General features: G+C 37.5%; 1 protein-coding gene across 4 annotated transcripts in view; it reads left to right on the top strand.

The window, feature by feature from the left end:
• The window catches only part of WDFY3 (WD repeat and FYVE domain containing 3), a 234,122-nt gene that overhangs the window by 55,467 nt on the left and 158,470 nt on the right, over positions 1–20,185 (top strand). For all 4 annotated transcript variants that reach the window (XM_032400715.1, XM_032400713.1, XM_032400714.1 and 1 more), the window contains exons 2-3: positions 8,202–8,412; positions 18,296–18,419. In XM_032400715.1, the coding sequence (XP_032256606.1) occupies positions 8,233–8,412; positions 18,296–18,419 (304 nt within the window). In that variant the 5' untranslated portion in view covers positions 8,202–8,232. The remainder of the gene's footprint in view (positions 1–8,201; positions 8,413–18,295; positions 18,420–20,185) is intronic.

Genomic DNA, 20,185 nt, shown 5'->3' with positions numbered 1-20,185 from the left:
CTGATTTTTAGATACAGCTTATAAAATGCTCTGAAAGCCACTTTAAAGAGGAATTTTAAAAAGTATTTTGAACCAGGTTAGCTTCGTTATGTGGTGGGCAGAGCACAATTTATCTGAATGTATGAACTCTGAAAAGTATAGGGCTTCACAATGGAAAGCCTTATCACTGTATAATCAGTCTGTGAAGAAGCCAGCACTTACTTTCCCGTTCTTACTGTCATGGATATCATTATTTTTTTTCATTTTTGTGACTTTACTGATACAGTTCTGCATCATCTTTTGCGTTGGTCATTTCCTTTTCGTCACTATCAGATCACAGAGTATCTTCCTGCCCATGCAGGAGTGATTTGTTACTGACGATGGTAAGCTGACTTCCTATCTTGGATGTTCCTCGTCCTCAGGATTGTTGTTGATGCTTTGATTCCCTGTGGAAGATTCTGGCTTCCAGCCTTTTGTTCTGTCATCATCTGCTTACCAACCAACTCTGTTAGCAGTGATTTTGATCCCTTCTGCCCCTGCCTTCACATTCATAGTTCTTACTTTCTGAACTTGTATCAGTTTCCCCTGACTACTTTAAAAAAATACGTTTTGGGGGCGCCTGGGTGGCTCAGTCGGTTGAGCGTCTGCCTTCGGCTCAGGTCATGATCCCAGGGTCCTGGGATCGAGCCCCGCATCGGGCTCCCTGCTCTGCGGGAAGCCTGCTTCTCCCTCTCCCACTCCCCCTGCTTGTGTTCCCTCTCTTGCTGTGTCTCTCTCTGTCAAATAAACAAATAAAATCTTTAAAAAAAAAAAAAATACGTTTTGGATTACCCAGCGCCTCTTGCCAAAAATGGTCATATGGTAATGGTTTACTTTTTCAAGTAATAAAATTGAATTTAAACAAACTGTAAAGAAAAAAGTTGTCTCCTAAGACTTCTTGTTTTAAAATAAACAGAGAAGGAATTTAGAGAAAAATTTCCCCCTTTTTGGCCTATTTTAAATCACCTTAACTTACCTTTGGTTTGAGCTGCCTCTAGTTCATTCATCTTCTAAACTTTTATTGATCACTTTTTACTCATTTATCAATCATTTGTTGCCTGTCTCTTATTTGCCAGGTATTAACTATTGGGGGAGAAAGTTGAATACAGCACGATCTTTGCCTTCATAATCTTATATTATTTGTCCAGTGTTGGAAAAAAACAAATAACAGTTACATAACATTGTGAGAAATGCTATGATAAAGATAGGCACAGGATTGTATGGGGACAAAGAAGGGAGCATCTCTATCAAACTGGAAAATTGGGGAATGCTTTTTAGAAGAGGGACAGTTGACCTGAGATTTAAAGGATGATAAGTAATTAGGTAAATGCAGATAAGCTGGAGGGGGAAGGCCCCCACCCCCTCCCACCCCGCACCCCCCCCCCAGGAAAGGGTTCAGAGTGTGCTGAGGCACAGACGTGTGAAGGCGCAGCAGGGAGACCTGTACCAGACAAGGTATGGGCAGAGAAAAGTTGGAAAGGTTTTAGATCTGTTTTCTTTTGTAATACATGCATTTAGTGCTACAAATTTCCCTCTCGCAACAGCTTTCACTGTATTTCATACATTTTGATGAGTCGTATTTTCATTTTGTTCAAAATGTTTGTAAATTTTTCTTGACACTTCTTCCATGTGTTATTTAAAGGTGTATTATTTAATTTCAAGTATTTGGGGCTTTCCAGCTATCTTTTGTTACTGATTTCTTGTTTAATTCCATTGTGATCTGAGGGCATACTTTGTATGATTTCTCTGCTTTTTAATTTGTTAAGGTGTATTTATGGCCCGGTGTGTGATCTGTCTTGCACTTCGTACCATGTGAGTTTGAGAAGAATATGTATTCTCTTGTCAGATGGAGTGTTCTACAAATATCAACTATAGAGCCAGTTGGTTGATAGTACTGTTCAGTAAACTGTCTGTATTGATTTCCTGCACACTTGATTGTCCTTTATTATAGGAGAGCTGTTGAAGTCTCAGCTCTCTAACAGTGCATTTGTCTCTTTCTCCCTTTGGTTCTACCAATTTCTGCTTCATGTAGGTTACACTCTCAGGCTCTTGTATGTTAAGGATTGTAATGTCTTCTTGGGGAGTTGACCCTTTTGTCAGAATGTAATACACCTCTTTATCCCTGATATTTCTCTGTATCCTTGCCAACACTTTTTATTTCTTATGTTTTTGGTTTTAGCCATTCTGACAGGTATTGGTGAGGATGTAGAGAAAAGGGAATCCTCGTACACTGTTGGTGGGAGTGGAAGCTCATGCAGCCACTGTGGAGAACAGTATGGAGAGTCCTCACAAAACTTAAAAACTGAATTACCCATATGATCCAGTAATTTCACTACTGGGTATTTACCCAAAGAAAACAAAACACTAATTTGAAAAGATATATGCACCTCTATGTTTATAGCAGCATTATTTACAATAGCCAAGATACGGAAGCAGCCCAGGTGTCCATCCATAGATGAATGGATAAAGGATGCATGTTTTATATATATACACAGTGGAATATTACTCAGCCATCAAAACAAATGAAATCTTGACATTTGCAACAACATGGTTGGAGCTAGAGGATATAATGCTAAGTGAAATAAGTCAGAGAAAGACAAATACCATATGATTTCATATATGTGTGGAATTTAAGAAACAAAACAAAGAAAAACAAAAACAAAAAATCCCCAGACTCTTAACTATAGAGAACAAACTGATGCTTACCAGAGGGGAAGTGGGTGGGGGATGGGCTAAACAGGTGATGGGGATCAAGAGTACACTAATCTTGATGAGCAGTGAGCAACGTATAGAATTGTTGAATCACTGTATTGTATACTTGACACTAATGCAACACTGTATGTTAATTATACTTGAATCAAAAAAATAATAACATTTTATTTTACCTTTATTCCTTCTCTGGCATTCCTCCTTTTCTTATATAAATACAGTTTTCTAACGCAGATCATTTTTAGTAAAGACCACAGATTTAGGGAGTGAGAAAAGTAGATGGATTGAAAATTAGGATCTCAGAGTGAGATTTCACAATTTCAAACTTCAGAAATAGAGAAATTCCTATTGGGGGTAGGGGAGGGTATGGCCCTGAAAGTTTTGAGCTTGCTAATATGCATCTCACTCCTGAGGTCAGTCTCCCCTGCACTGTGCCATCCACTGAGGATACCGATAAATGATCACCGAGCTGAATGACTTGTACTAGAAGTTAGTGGAGGTGTGGGGAATGCAAAAATGTGTCAGTATTAGGTAATCATAAACTATAGAAGCATTGCACTACAAATATTCTTTTGCAGATCTTATACAAAATTTGAAACACAATTTGCATAAAAATATACTTTGAGAGAATGCTGGGGATTTCAGGTCAGCCTACAGAAGTTTATTTATTCCATAATATTTAATTATACTATATTAATCATATCAAGTAATCTGTCTGCTATTTAACTATTAAATTTGCCTTTGGGGCTCCCAAAACAGCAGTAGAAGCTGCTAGAAAGAGGGGTTCAGAAAGGTGTTAGGGAGATGTCAACAGTGGCTACTTGTACTTGGAAATCATACGTAAGTGAAATGTTCTTAAATGGAAGCGAGTTGCTTTTGACTTTGGAATATGCTTTTGTCTCTGAAGAGAGAAAATTAAGCACACCGAAAAGATGCTTTGAGAAGTTGTCTAGTTCAGTGTATGTGTGGATGATGAGTGTACAGATGGGCTGGGAAGGATGAGGGGATATTGGGAATAGGTCTTAAGTAATTGTATTTTGCCATATAAATGAGGTGGCTGATCTTGTAATGTAGATGAAGCTAAAATCTGATAATGACTGTTCTGGTAAGACAAAAAACTTAATGCTTTAGCGGGCGGAAAAATTCTAATTCAGGACTGTATCTATAGGTCTTTTGCCTTTTTTTTTTTTTTTTAAGATTTTATTTACTTGAGAGAGAGAGTGGGAAAGAGATCACAAGCAGGGGGGAGGGGTGGAGGGAGAGGCAGACTCCCCGCTGAGCAGGGAGCCCGATGCGGGACAGGATCCCAGGACCCTGAGATCATGACCTGAGCAGAAGACAGACGCTTAACCGACTGAGCCACCCAGGCGCCCTAGGTCTTTTTCAAAGTATATATATGTTAGATTGTTGGGTGATAAACCCAGTTTGTTGGGAGCCTCTCCAAGATTTGCCCTTCACTCTTCAAAAGTGTAAGAAGTTTTGCTTTTGCTCTTCACAATGAAGAAGGTTTAAGAACAAAATAAAAACCTGAGAAATTACTTGTAGTTCTTTGAAGAAATTATAAGATTTCCCTTAGCCATGTGAGCTATTTATTTTGTCTCTTGTGGAATTAAGGGATTTTTTTTTTTTTAGGAAAGCTATTTTAAGCTTTTGGCTGAGCTACTCAAAGGCAGCTAGCTAGTTACTTGACAAATATATTTTTAAAACTTAGGCTATTTACTTGTTTTATACCCTTCTGTAATTTAAATAATGGCAGACTCTTTAAAGAATTTTGGGTGGAGAAGGTTAAAATATCTGGGATTTTCAAGCATTAGCACAAGAGATTAGAATAAGAAATACTGTCTTGGGCTCATTGCAGTAATTATCTCATTGCTATTTAAATAACCCCCTGTTGGCACTATGGCAGTACAAACACTTTTCTCTTGTGAAACAAAATAGGGTTTGTATTAGAAAACTAGTTCTTATAGAGGATAATCTTTATAAATATTTTGAAAACCTCTAATAACACTGTCCCCAAAATAATCATTCTGTGGTTTGTCATTATTATTATTATTATTATTATATTTTGCGTATCTCTTTTATATTGCTTTATAAGTCTCGTATTGAGCATCTAACAAAGAAATAAATATTTTGCTTATCTTTTATCATTGGGTGAGCCTCTAAAACATAGTACTGTAAAGTCTTAAACTGTTTCTTTACTTGCTTAAATAACTGAAAATGTAAATGAAAAGGATTAAATGTCTCATGGTTAGGCTCAAAAGAAGAAAAAAGAATTATTGAATGTAACTAATGTGCTCGGCACTTAATAGAAATGAAGTTCTTTTATGTATGCATTACAGAAAGGCTGTGAGGAAAGATTTTACAGCTGAGAGAAACCCAAGATTCAAGGGGGTTCACCTGAAGTTACCTGTCTCATGTGGATATGTTTGTACAGGTTTGCCTGAAAAGTGCTTATTCTTTTTAGTCTCTCACTGCTGAAGAGTATTTTAAACATGATAGTTCTTGGTCTGAACACTACTTTAAATATAAATATTGGAGTGGAGACAAAGTAATGATCCAGCAATCTGATGTGCTTAAGTGTTTCTTGCTAAGTAAGGAGAAAAGGAGGAATCTGAATTTTTTCCATCACTGAGATTATCTGGGTAAGTGAGAAGTACTGGTAAACCCACTTAGCTGATTGATATATATCCTTTTGTATCAGATAAATATTAAATAACGATGGTACCATAGTTTCATTACATATAGTTCATGTTTGTCGTTATGTGATCATGTGGTTTGTTTTTTTTTAAATGACAGTTGATAAGTTTAGAATCTTAAGAAAAATCAAAAAGGTTTATTTCCCATTCTACCTGCTATTTGGTGCTAAATAAATATGCTAGAGTTACAGTTTCCAAGAATTCTGTAATTTAAAACAGGCACGTGAGGGCTGCCTGGCTGGCTCAGTCAGTAGAGCAGGCAACTCTTGATTTCAGGGTTGTGAGTTCGAGCCCCACGTTGGTGTAAAGATGACTTAAAAATAAAATCTTAAAGGGGCACCTGGGTGGCTCAGATGGTTAAGCGTCTGCCTTCGGCTCAGGTCATGATCCCAGGGTCCTGGGATGAGTCCCGACGCCGGCTCCCTGCTCCGCGGGGAGGATCCTGCTTCTCCCTCTGCCTGCCGCTCCCCCTGCTTGTGCTCTCTCTCTTTTTTTATATAATATATAAATTATTTTATATATTATATATATAATTATATATATATTCTATTTTATATAATATATAAATTTTATATATAATAAAAAAGATTTTATTTATTTATTTGACAGAGAGAACACCAGAGGCAGAGGGAAAAGCAGGTTCCCCACAGAGCAGGGAGCCCAATGCGGGGCTGGATCCCAGGACCCTGGGCTCATGACCTGAGCCGGAGGCAGATGCTTAACCAACTGAGCCACCCAGATGTCCCTAAATAAAATCTTAAAAAATCTTAAAAAAAAAAAATGGCACGTGAATGTGAGTAAGTGGGAGGGACACTTGACCAGGAGGTAGGAGGTCTGGATTTTCATCTAGTTCTTTATCACTGTGAGATTTTGAGCAAGTTGCTCTTGTCTCAAGGCCTTATATCAAGGTAGAGTTAATCCTCTCTTCCACCCACTTGCTTAAGGTAGAATGAAGAGTGAAGGAGGAGTCTAAAAGGGCTTTGAAACTCTAATATGGAGCAATAGTTGACTTTTTAAAAAAATGACATAGACCCCTGGAAAGCTGGGATCTCTTATAAATTTTTTTGAGGTGTTAGAGGAACGGGAATCTCCTGAATCCTCTCCAGGACTGTCTAGATTATGAACTCTAGTTGTGGCCTAAGGGAAAGGAGCAGAGATAAGCATAATCTAAAATGTTAGCTAATTATCAAAAGTTTTATAATTTACTTCAAATTTTATTTTTGTTCTGGGGCTCTCCGGACTATAAATAGTATATAGGTGATTTGAATATACTTGTTGAAATCCTTATAGTTGGAAGACTTACATGTTTTCTGAGGATGAAATATGTTGTCATTTTGTGGTTTAGGGGCTCTTTTTGGCCTTTGCCTTTGTGTCTAAGTACTCTTCCCTGGGATTGGGCCCCTTAGACACTGGTCACTCGGCCCAGAAGGAACCACTGACAGGGCTCTAGGCCATGTCTTTCTACTCCTGACCTGAGGTGAGTCACCTCATGGCCTCCTATGGCATTCGGCTAGAGCGCATAAGCATGTACCAGTGGCCAAATACGCAATTCACTCAAAATTCTCAAGGGCAAGCATATTTAAGTTACCAGTTCTTCTTAGAGTTTTAAAAATCAGGAGACAGCTGTTTAGTAAGTAAAGCTCTAGCCTTGCAGTAATCTTTTCATTTCTTAAGAAATGACATTACTGGCTTATGTGGTTATGTGGCAAAATTAAAAAGTAATCTTCAGGTTATTCCTGCTTTTCTACAGATTAAAAAGCAAATTGCCTTTTATCCAAATTCTGTATATTCATAATCTCCTCCCAGCCTTCTTGGTTCCTTTAGTAAAATATCCTCTTTTTGTGTCTGAAATTAGCTAATTGCTGGCACAGTGAGTGGTGGTTGAAAAGGGCTGATGATGCTTTCTGAATGCTTAGTGTTATTGATTCTGGTACATAGTCTAACCCAGTGTTTGGTTGGTTGATTTCTTAACTGCAGTTCTAGCCAGGGATACATTTTACATTGTGATTGAGTATGCATGAATTACCTAAAATAAGTTTCATGAAATAATAATCACCCTTACTATATATTCCAATATCTTCTATTTCACTTTTTTTTTTTTTAATGCTCATCATGATCCACTAAATGAATTAACATGACCTGCCAAAGGGTTTCAAACTATAGTTTGAAAAAGTAGTCTTCAGGTATATGAAAATTTTTACTGTCTTATGATTTGTAAAATATATTGGGATGTATTTGTTTTAATTTATATGTTTTCAAACTATAACAAAGTAGGCTCTTCGAACAGGTACCTGAACTGTAATCCTTCATCTAGAAAAAAAATTAAATAATTAAAAATAGAAAACTTCATGTTTGGGGGTAGGGTTTTTTGTTTCTTTGTTTTGTTTTGTTTTGGTTGTTTGGAGATGAGGGTGAACTTTCTATTCTTCATTCTTTTTACATATGCTCAGCTATTAAGCAACATATTAATAGTGAGATCTTTGGTCCCTTTATTTGTTGAATTTCATATGACTAAATTGGAAACATTTGATGCTTGTCCAATTAATGTTTTACATTTAATGTTTTACATTTTATACAAATGGTGCCAAATCTAGTAGGACTATTGGGTGCCATGATTACTGATCTGTCACTTAGGGAGATTTATCACAATTAGCTTTGCCTCTCTACCTTTTCAATTTAAAGAAGTAGAAAAAGAAATGTTTTTTGACTTTTTATAAGCTCTTGACCTGGTCAGGATGATGACATTTTGACTGTGTGCGTATGAACATCTTCCCACAGAATTAGAAGTGTTTATCACCAACCAGCCAAGATGAACATGGTGAAGAGGATCATGGGGCGACCGAGGCAGGAGGAGTGCAGCCCCCAAGACAACGCCTTAGGACTGATGCACCTCCGCCGTCTCTTCACTGAGTTGTGCCATCCTCCCCGGCACATGACTCAGAAGGAACAAGAGGAGAAGCTGTACATGATGCTGCCAGTGTTTAACAGGGTAAGGCCACGTTGCCAAGGCCATGCCTCCTTCCAGGATTGGGTAGCACTGCAGGAATTTTAAGGTTATAGTAAATCACAGATAGGAAAAAATGATAGAATGAGTTTTTAAGAAGCTCGATGTTTTCATTCCTTCCTTTAAATTTGCTGTAAAGCCATGTGACTTTACCTGAGACTTGGTCAGAGTGAATTCCAGTTAGTTCTAACAGATAAAAGGAAGACTGAGCATTCTGTAAAATGTTCCTATAATGGCTGAGTTTTGGAAGAGGGATAGGTTATCAATTACCATTTGTTATTTCCATTATTTTTTTGAAATGATAGTTTATTGCACCATAGAATGTAATTGCCCAAGTATTTTGTACATGTTACAGAACCATCTCAGTTTGCTTTGTTGTTTGGCAGGTTTTCTGTAAGAGATTTTGAAAGAGGATAGTTATAGGCCCAAGAGAGTCTAAATAGAGTTAATTTTTTAAGGTATTTTGTCAAGTTGGTTACAATGGTAGCAGTCTTGATGGGGATATTTAAAATAATTTTTATATTTTACAAATACATAGTTTAAAAAGTCAGGTAGTTCCATAGGGCTTTTAGATGCCCCACTACTCTTCACTGCCAATTACTGCTCCTACTTTTAGCTTTTTCAGTACTGAAGGGCACCCCTTAAAAGAAAGTTGTCTGAAAGTCTGTGGGGATTGGGGAAGGGAAGTTTCCTTCAAGAATGTGATGTAGGGGTGCCTAGGTGGCTCAGTCAGTTGAACGTCTGACTCTTGATTTTGGCTCAGGTCGTGATCTGGGGGTGGTGGGATCAAGCCCTGCATTGGGATCCGTGCGCAGCGGGGAGTCCACTTGAGATTCTCTCTCCCTCTGTCCTTCCCCCACTCACATGCGCACACACTTTCTCTATGTAAATAGATAAATCTTAAAAAAAAAAAAAAGAATATGATGTGATTATTGAGGCCTTAAAAGATAAGCATTAGCCCAATTGGAATTAACTGGACCAAATTAACCAAAAAGGTAATTAGAGTAAGAGGTTAAAGCATGAGTCAAGATAAAAGGCAACAGATATTTTAATATGTGCCAAAATCTATAAGGAGTCCAAGAAGTTGATTTTATATTGAGGAGGAACAAAAAAATAAGACTGTCAAGATTGATAGGAGGTACATCATGATGGGTTTGTATATTGTATTAGGAGTCAATACTTTTTCCTGGAGGCATGCAGAGCCAATGAAGTATTTTAAGCAATAGAATAAGAGAGTAGAAGGGACCAAGGTAAGCTGTCTACTAGGTTTCTAATTTGGGAAACTAATTGGGAATGTTTTTCCCAATTGCTGAGAAAGTTTAGATTCAGTTTGGATCATTGAGTCTGAACTACCTGCAAGTTTCCCAATCACTTGGGAAGCTTGCAGATAGTTCAGACTCAATGATCCAAACTGAATATACTTAGAAGCTCAGGTAGAGGATTTGGCTGGATATGTGCTTTGGGGACTCTGGCACAGATGGGGTAGTTGAAATCCTGGAAGGAGATGAGAGATTACTCAGGGCTTATACTGCCAGAAGAGCTATAGGCTAAGGATCAACCATGGAGAATATGAATGTCTAATGAAAGGAGGGGAACCCATGAAGGATACAGAATAGGAGCTGGTCAGTAGCAGTACAAAAAGAATCAGGAGAGGGGTGGTTATAGAGCTCAAAAGATAAATGTAAGAAGAGAGCGAGTGCTACATTGTCAACACTACCATGTACCATAGAGAGACCCAGTAAGATGAGGACTGAAAAATGTTCATGAAATTTGCAAGTTTGTAGGTTACTAGAATGGCAGAGCCAGAAAACAGTGAGTTGAGGAGTGAATGGGAGATGAAAAGAGACAGTAGGTATATACTGGGCTTGTAGAAATTTGAAAGAAAAGAGAACAAAAGAGATTGATGGACATGAACTTGGTGATGAGAGGGGGTTTTTTTGTGTGTGTTTCTAGTGTTTTTGCTTTGATTATAAAGATGGAGGAGATGCTGGCTAACAAAGAGAAGGGAAAAAACCAGCAGAAGAGGAAGTTTGGAAATTTTTAAGAGTGAAAATGATTGAGGGAGGAGAGCATGGAGTCAAATTATAGGAGTTGGGGGCAGGTGAGCCTTGAGCAGGAGAAAGATACTCCATCCTGGAGAAGAGCACATTTTGTTGGGTGTGAATATGATGTGTAGTTAGGTGGGAAGTTGAATAAAATCTTGCTTGATATCCTCAATTTCTTGTAGTCATCAACAGAAGATGTGGTCTGTTAAGAGCCTTGGAGTAAGTTAGGGGGCTTAAGGAAATTGTGATGATTTGGAATATTATGAAAGGGAATGAAAGAGAGAGTTGAAAGGGATGGTAAAAGAATTAAAGGGTATTGAGGGTCCAGTGAAAGTTGGAGATGATAAATTTGTGCTGGATCTTATCCATGTGGGTGTGTGATTTTCCTCTTGCAGGCACTCGGCAGCATGTGTGTGGAAGTAGAGGAGGCAGATAGATACATTATTTATTGGGATTGAGGTTTTGCTGGGCTGGTAAGGCAGAGGGGCAGGAGTGGAAGGAGAACAGTAAGAGAGATCAGTTCACATATTACCCATCAGGTTGGGTAGAAGAGAAGAGCAGGTGCAAACATTAGTACATTTAGAGGATGTTCATTTTTTTAATCTATGAAATAAGAGGCTGAGAATGGTGGAGGGAGGAGATGGTAGAGTACGAACATGCGGAGAGGTGGGGAAAGGTTTAAAATAGCTGTTTTGAGGTGGCGCCTGGGTGGCTCAGTCGTTAAGCGTCTGCCTTCGGCTCAGGTCGTGATCCCAGGGTCCTGGGATCGAGCCCCGCATCGGGCTTCCTGCTCTGCAGGAGGCCTGCTTCTCCCTCTCCCACTCCCCCTGCTTGTGTTCTCTCCCTCGCTGTGTATCTCACTCTGTCAAATAAATAAAATCTTTAAAAAAAATAAAAATAAAAATAAAATAGCTGTTTTGAAAGTGAGAGAACTGATTATGGACAAGCCATTTTTTCCCAAGCCCTGGTGAGGTAACAGTCATTAATTTTTATTGGAATCAGTTCTGGGAAGTTGTTTCTTTTTTTAATCTTTTTATTTTTGTTTTACCTCAGTGTCACAATGTACTATTGCCTCCTGAATAGTTTGAGGTAATTTCCTTCTCTCAGACTTATGCACATTTACAAAGTGATGATAAAGTTCAGAATAGTTAGGGCAGTTGTTCTCAGCTATTAACATAAATTAATAAGTAATATCCTACATATGTGTCCCATGTATTTCATCAGTTAGGCTTCTACAGCCAATGCAAGTTAGGCTTAGACTGGAAGAATCATCTAAATATTTGTTGTTTTTTTTTTTTTTGTAAAGTAGATTTGAGATGCTTTAGTGATTCTCTGTTGCTTAGACTGTGACTTAGTTCTCTTTTGTCATAAGTTGCATTATTCTTTCAAGTCAAAAGTTTTTAATTGCCTGAGTAAAAGCACATATATATATGCATTGCCTTATACCTCTAATACAGTGAGTGATTTAAATATCATAAAGGTCAGTAAGCTCTTAACTAATGAAAAGATAGGAACTTATTTCTGTACCACTGTGACCAATTTAAAAAATACATACTATTCACTGGATTGTCATTAACAAACTAAAATTATCCTTAGATAAGACATCCCATCCATTAAGTTTGAAATATATAGCTGTATTTATTCATTGTTCAGCCATTTATACATGAACATTCTCCACTGCTAAGAAAGAGCTTTGATGAGGGGCATCTGGATGGCTCAGTCGGTTAAGTGTCTGACTCTTGATTTTGACTGAGGTCATGATCTCAGGGTTGGGAGATCGAGCCCTGTGTCAGGCTCTGCGCTGGGGCATGGAGCCTCCTTTTTTTTTTTTTTTTTTAAAGATTTTATTATTTGACAGAGAGAGACACAGCGAGAGAGGGAACACAAGTAGGGGGAGTGGGGGAGGGAGAAGCAGGCTCCCCACAGAGCAGGGAGCCCGATGTGGGGCTCCATCCCAGGACCCTGGGACCATGACCCAAGCCGAAGGCAGACGCTTAGACGCTTAATGACTGAGCCACCCAGGCACCCCAGCGTGGAGCCTCCTAAAGGTTTTCTCTCTCTGTCTCTTCCCCCCTTCCTCCCTCACTAAAAAGAAAAAGAAAGAGAAAGAGCTTTGATGAAAGAATAGCTCAGTATGGTTCTAGAGTTCCTACCATGATTGCTAAAAGTGAATCATACTATCAATTTTTGAGACTTTGCTTGATTCGTGCTAAATGGCAAATAAACCATATTGCTGTTAGACATGAGCTTCTCTCTGCAGAATCGTTTTTAAAGAGTGCTCAGTAGTGTTATTTCAGTTTGTGATTTTTGCCTTTAAGAGACCCAGGTTGAGAAATGACATGTGTCGAGTCCTTTTTCTGGGCCACGGCTCACGCTGAGGTCCTCAGTGGCCTCCTGTGGTCTTTGTCACAGTCCTGCAAGGAGACTGCTGCTGTCATCTGAGAGATGATGGTGGAGTCTGAGAATAATATTTCTCCAGCATTCTTAAAAATGATTAACCATTTTAGTCTTAAGAACAAAAGCTTATTGACAAAATACTTGGCTTAAACTATTCAAAAATGAATAACATTTTACATTAAAAACTAACTGCCATTGTTAATTACTGTGGTATATGTGTGTTTTAAAATATAATTTTACTAACTAGATCTTTTTTTAGAAACTCCCCTTGTTTTTGAATTACTTATATTTGAGAAGCACCTAAGTTGAATATGGTGTTTTTCTTTTTTTATCCCTTACAAGTGACCTTTACTTTTTAAATTGTTGGATATTGGACAGTGTAGCTTAGGTCTCTGCAACATAGGATTTGCTAAATTCACATGTGAAAGAGCTGAATTTTCTTACCCAGCCATTGGCAAAACTGGATAGTTGCAAGCCCCATGCAGAGTAGATGAGCGTGCATGTTCTCATGAGGCAGGCATATCCCAAAGGAGAGAAAGGGACTGAGCCTTCTCAGTTCCTTTTCTCTTGAGTTGGTGGTCCTTCTTAGAAACAAGGAGGATATACATGTTTTCCTAATCATTTATATTAATTAATAAGAAGACTCATTTACTATGAATAATGCAATTATATCTTCATTGTTAATTTTTTAAATCTGTTATGTATAGCAAATTATTCCAGGACTCCTGATGGTCAGTACCATGTAACTGAATTTTAGATATTACATATATTTAGGAAACAAAAGACACCATTTTAGAAAACTTTGTAAAAATTCTAACCTCTCTTATCAGTCATATTTAATAAATTTTTATTTGAGTAGCTTTACTCAATTGAGCTTTTTTTTTTTTAAAGATTTTATTTATTTGTCAGAGAGAGAGAGCGTGAGCATGAGCAGGGAGAGCATACAAGCAGAGGGAGAAGCAGGCTCCCCGCTGAGCAAGGAGCCGGATGTGGGGACTCATCCCAGGACCCCCAGATCATGACCTGAGTCGAAGGCAGATGCTTAACCAACTGAGTCACCCAGGCGTCCCTATATTGAGCTTCTGTGTTGTACGTGGCATTAAATAACACTGTTAATTTGTTCTCCCTGAGTATGCCAAAAACATTTAGTTGAGGAAGTGCCAGAAAATTTTCTGTAATTCAGGTGGATATTAAAAATGACTCTTCTGAAATCAAGTCTAACCATGCTGTTCCCCTCTTAAGGTGTAACTGTGTAAAGTGACAGTGATAGAGTTCATACGAAGTTTAACTGAGACAGCATAGTACTGAGTGATTAAGAGCGTGGCTTGGAATGAGACAGACCTAATTTTGACTTCTGTCTCCACCACCTTTTGGCTTAAGTTGTTAAATTCTCTAAACTTTAATTTCCTTATCTGTAAAATGAGGACACTATATAGGATTTTATGAGATTTAAATGTTATTAACATGTCAAGTATTTGCATAGTACTAGGCACATTATAAATGCTCCTTCCTTGGTAACTGTTATTTTTCTTGAACTTGGTAGATGGCATATTTGTTCCTCACTCTGTTTGTTTTTTTTTTTTAAAGATTTTTATTTATTTATTGAGAGAGATAGTGATAGAGAGAGAGCATGAGAGGGAGAGAGTCAGAGGGAGAAGCAGACTCGCCGCTGAGCAGGGAGCCCGATGCGGGACTCGATCCCGGGACTCCAGGATCATGACCTGAGCCAAAGGCAGTCGCTTAAACAACTGAGCCACCCAGGCGCCCTGTTTTTTTTTTTTCTTTTTAATCTGAGTTATGAATGTCACATAGATGTTGTAGAGTCATTTCTTTCCAGCTGCTTAGCTCTGTCCCTTGGCAAATGGGGAAATGGAGAACCAGAAAAATTTGACCAGTAGTGTCTGAGGGTGAGGAGAATCCAATTCTCCTTGGACTCGCAGCTTCATGCTCCGTCCTCTGTAGCACACATTTAAGCACAGGATTGAAGCGTTATATATTTTCAAGTAATATCGCTATTTGTGGAAGGTGATTAAATATGTACCTAATATTTTTAGATTTAATTGTTGAAGTTAATCACAGAAAAATCTACTCTTTTCTTTGCTACCTTATATATTCAGTATTATCTAAATGTCAGTTCATGTTTTAGTCCCTGTACCTCTCTAACCTTATCTTGCACACTTCCCATCTCATAAAATACATTCCAGTTGCACCAGCCTTTGGATTCCTCACCTACCCCAGACTCATGTCCACCTGGAGGTCTTAGCACACTCTTCTTGCTGCCCAGTCCCCTCTTTCTCTGGCACTCTGAATTGTGTGACTTTGTCTCATCACACAGTGTCACTCCTTCATGCCAGTGTTGTCTCAGGGAGACCTTGGACAGCCTGTTGCCACAATAGGCATTCCCTTCCAGTTACCCTGCTTACTTCCTTTAGAACATATCACTAATGTAATTTCTGTTCTTAATTTGTTTCATGTTTGTCTCCTGTACTAAAATGTGAACTCCACACACACAGGAATCCTCTTTGCTTCATTTACTTTTGTATTCACAACTCTCTATTTACCTTTGTATTCATCACTCCAGATACTGCCTGGCATATGTAGGAGATCAATAAATATTTATGAGTGAATAAATGAAAAGAATGAATCACTAGACTAAAAGTTGTTTGTGTCAAAGAAGCAATAGTTGTTCATTTCAAATTAGCAAATAGGACATAGCTCTTTTTCCGTTAATAGTATTTGGTCAGTTCAAGGAAGACATCTTTTGAAAAAAAGTTTCTCACGTCAATAAAGCGGTTTAATATCAGGATTTGTGTGAAAAGTTAGCTTTCTTTTTTTTTTTTTTTTTTAAGAGAGCAGGGTGTGGGGGGCGGAGAGGGAGCAGAGGGAGAGAAAGAATCTTATGCAGGCTCCACGTTCAGCGTGGAGCCCGATGCGGGGCTCAGTCTCCCAACCCTGAGATCATGACCTGAGCAGAAATCAGGGGTTGGACGTTTAACTGACTGAGCCACCCAGGCGCCCCAAGTTAGTTGCATTTTTAACAATTATTCACCTAGCATGAAGACTGCTTGAATAACCATATGCATATACTGTCTAAGAAATGATCTTTTTATTTTATGAAGTTGTCTTCATAACTCTTCAGAATAAAATAGCTCTTAATAATTCTTGGGAGCAAAATATATATTAATATATTCTGAGTAATAGGAATATTTGCCTGTTTTAAATTAGTTTGACGAAAGGTTTCATAATTGCCTTAGGAAAATACGCAATTGTTTTATAAACAACAGTTATATACTCACATCTCTGAGTTGGAAGTAGAATGGTTATTCAAGCATGTGTCATTATTAGGCTTCTCAATTTCTAATCTGCCTCCAATTTGTTTGTTAAAGAATATCGGTTTTACAAACAAGTGACCCAGTTGAGCTATAAACACACAACATTTATCAATATCTCAGCCAAAAAAAACCCAATTTATTGAGGTCTTGAAAAGTAGTTTATTTGTTCTTTGAGATAATGTAAAATTACTCCTGTGTCAAGTTAATGAACAGCCTTTAGATAACCAAACAAAAGTATAACCTGTAGCATTGATTTGTTTGGTACTTTCAGCTCAATTTGAAGGAGGTGATAAGGACTATAGTATCTGTTGTAAGAATGTAAGAAATATATTTCTGTTACAAGGATATTACATTATAAGTTATATCCTTTTTTTGAGGATCCTTGGAAGGAAATTTTTATGCTATAGTATGAAAATAGAGATACTTCCTTAAATATATTTTTTTCTTACATAAGGACATTGTGAACCATGGAATAGAATAGGTTTTCTCTTTTGTATATTTGAGCCAAAATTTATGACCAAAACACGACAAATACAGAATTGGTCTTTTGGTCTTAGATATTTTTAGTCCTGTTTTCCCATCCATTCCCTAGCCTTGGTTTATTTCCTTGTTTTTGTTTTCTTTCTTAATTTTAGTTTATATTCTCATGTTATAATTTATGTATCCTTCAGTGCTAACTTAAATGTTCTCTAGAATCTGTTGTTGTGGGGGATGGGAGACAGCATATAAATGAACAAACATATTTAGGGAACATCTCTATAAATTAAAGCATAGTAGAATACAAAGATGAGTAAGATATGTTCCCTCCTTTTGAGTGACATTTGAACAGATAATAAAAATATAAAATACTGTGTGATTAGTATTATAATAAGAGAGCTATCATAATAGTTTTAGAAGACTGGATTTCCTTCTAGTTATAAAGGACATTTTTCAAAATAATATTTTAGATACATCCAGTTATATAGCCATTTCTCTTCCTAAGACTGTCAGTCCAGGTTTCATTTTCTTGCCCTCTTTGCTGAGCCCACACTGGTTTATCTTTAAGAATTATGTATTCTAGGGGTGCCTGGTGGTTCAGTGGGTTAAGCTTCCAACTCTTGGTTTAGGCTCAGGTCATGCATGAGCTATTGGTCTTCAGATTGAGCCCCTCCCCGAGTAGGTCTCCACACTCAACAGGGAGTCTGCTTGAGATTCTCTCTCTCCCTCTCCCCTGCCACTCCCCCTGCTCGCGTGTGCATGTGCTCTCTATAAATAAATAAAATCTTTTTCTTTTTATGGTTTATTCTAAAGTTCATTTGTCTTAGATGTTTTATTAAAACAAAGTGTATTTCATGACCCTCACATTCATTTTCTTTAGTCTCTTTCCTAACGGTATTGTTTTGGGAATTGTTGTAGAATTTAGAAATTCTGAGCTATAGCATGAGTTTAGTGAATTCTATATTCAGTCTAGGACTTAACCATAGATAAATCCCTGCTTTTCACCATCTGATATATCTATGTACCATCATAGAACCTTACCACTTTTCTCTAAATTCTTTTTTTATTTTTTTTAAGATTTATTTTAGAGAGAGAGTGCACATTTGGGTGAGTGGGGGGAGTGGGAGAGGGAGAGAATCTTCAAGCAGACTTCCTGCTGAGTGTGGAGCTATATGCAGGGTGGGGCTCCGCTCAGCTCCATCTCAGAACCCATGAATCATGACCTGAGCCTAAACAAAGAGTCCGAAGCTTAACCCACTGAGCCACCCAGGCTCCCCTTTCTCTAAATTCTTAATTTAGATCTCTTCAGAGAAACATGCTTTCTAAAGTTTACCGGTAAGATTGATTCAAATTTCATAGATAACTGTTCTTTGGCTTTTATTTCATTTATTTAAATCATTCATTCAAAAGATTATGTAATATGTACCAAGAATTGCGGCTAGATATGATTTATTGAAAGAGTTGTATTTTAAACGTATTATTCAGATTCAAAGTATCTGTATAAGACCACTTTTTTGACTTGATTTTCAAGTCATACCACACTTTGAAATGTACAGAATGAAAGTCAGTAGTTGACAGTGCTTCATTAAAATTGTTTTTTTTTTTTTTCATTCACAGGTTTTTGGAAATGCTCCGCCAAATACGATGACAGAGAAATTTTCTGACCTTCTGCAGTTCACAACCCAAGTCTCACGACTGATGGTGACAGAAATTCGAAGGAGAGCATCAAACAAATCCACAGGTATTTTTACTGAAACCAGGAAAAACTATTGGAATAGGCTGTTTGGTAAATGTTCTATTAAAATTAAAGAGAAAACTGACACAGTTTTATCCACGTGGGTTTAATTACCTGTCCCTGTTCCCGTTCTCACACTCTCTGCTGTTGGTTGGTTCAGCATCTCCCAAGTGGAGCGGTTGTACTCAAGACCATTGTCCTTAGACCTCCCATCCCCACCCCCTCTCTCCCAAGAACACTCTGTTTCCTTCTGAACAAAATCCAGATTCAAGGCAGATCCAGGATCTGGCCATATGAATTTTTTTTTTTTAGTCTACGTTTTTATTTCTTGTTTTCTTTTCTATATTTCAACCAAACCAAGCTGCTTATAGTCGTGAACATGTCTGTGCTCTTATTTTTATCCTTCACCTATGATGGTTCACCCAGAAGGGAGACTTTGCCCCCCTAGTATGTCTAAATCTTGGAAGCTTGGATTTTAAGTCACACTTCTTTGATGGAATGTTTCTTGATTCCCTTAATCAAAGGAAAAACTTTCTCTTTGGAACTACTCTTTGTTTCTCATTCCACCAGTGGTTATTTGTGTGTGTGTCTTTATCTTCCTATTAGACCATAAACTGCTTAGGGGTCTTTAACCAATAATCTTTACATATAGTAAGCTTTTTGTGAATGCTGCCCAATTATGTTCTTATTCATAATTGGGTAATTTTAAACTTCATAAGGTATTATCCCTTTATCCAGAATTAAAGTAAGCTTTCTTGATTTTATTTACCATTAGTCATTTTCTAAATTAACAGTATGTCTGAGGGATTTCTATCTTGACTTTGTTTTATTTTGTTATTTTGGTTTTGTAATGGTCATTTGAGTGCTGCCTTTCTTATTGAAGCACGAGACTGATAAACTGATGATTTAAATTCTCTTTATAATGTTCCTTTGGACAATCACTTATCTTTTCAGCCCATCAAATTCTTATTTTTCCAATAGTAACAGTAATGCTTTTGTTTAATCTTGTTTTTAAATTTATTTTTTATTAACATGATACAGGCACGTATTTAAGGGTCAGGTGGTTAAAAGGTTTATTGAAAACAGCATTTCCCTTCCACCATCCTAGTTCAACTCCATTTCTCACTCTCACTCACTTTAAAAAAAAAATTTTTCTTTTTGATATTTACGTCTGTGTCTCTAAATGATGTGCCTACAGTGTGTGCCCTTGTTTTTTCACATTTAGATACTATCTTTTGACTTCCCACAAAAGAAGATGAGACTTTCACTCTCTAAAGCTGTACGTGCGTGCTTCCTAAGCCCCTCCAATGTTGTTCTGTCTTAATTTGATTAGATCAATATTATCTTGTATAGACTATGAAAACACTATTTTAAGATGAGTTGTATGGTATGGTGTGATTTCCTTCCTTGAAAACTTCTTTTCCACCTCCAGTTGAATTAATAATTGCCTATTTTTTGTTTACTAGTTTTCTAGATTTTCATCACACATTCATCCCCTATTGCTAAAATGTTTTTCTGAATCTCCCCTCAATATGATTGAAGGCACCAGATATTCTGTTAGTTTCATCTTCTTGCAAATACCTCTTCCAGAACTTTCTGGCTTGCATTAATCCATTAATCCATGGTAGTTGCTCCCTACGCCAGCTGCACAGCTGTCCTTTTTATATTTCCACTCAACATCGTCTGGGCTGCCTTTCCACTTCTTTGGGATGGAACTTCTGTTTCCTGAATCTCAAGGCATCTTTTTTTCTCAAACTAACTTCCTCATTTTT

This window comes from Phoca vitulina, unplaced genomic scaffold, assembly GCF_004348235.1.
Source record: "Phoca vitulina isolate PV1807 unplaced genomic scaffold, GSC_HSeal_1.0 scaffold3, whole genome shotgun sequence".
NCBI classification, from domain to species: domain Eukaryota; kingdom Metazoa; phylum Chordata; class Mammalia; order Carnivora; family Phocidae; genus Phoca; species Phoca vitulina.
This window is presented reverse-complemented; position numbering and strand designations above follow the sequence as displayed.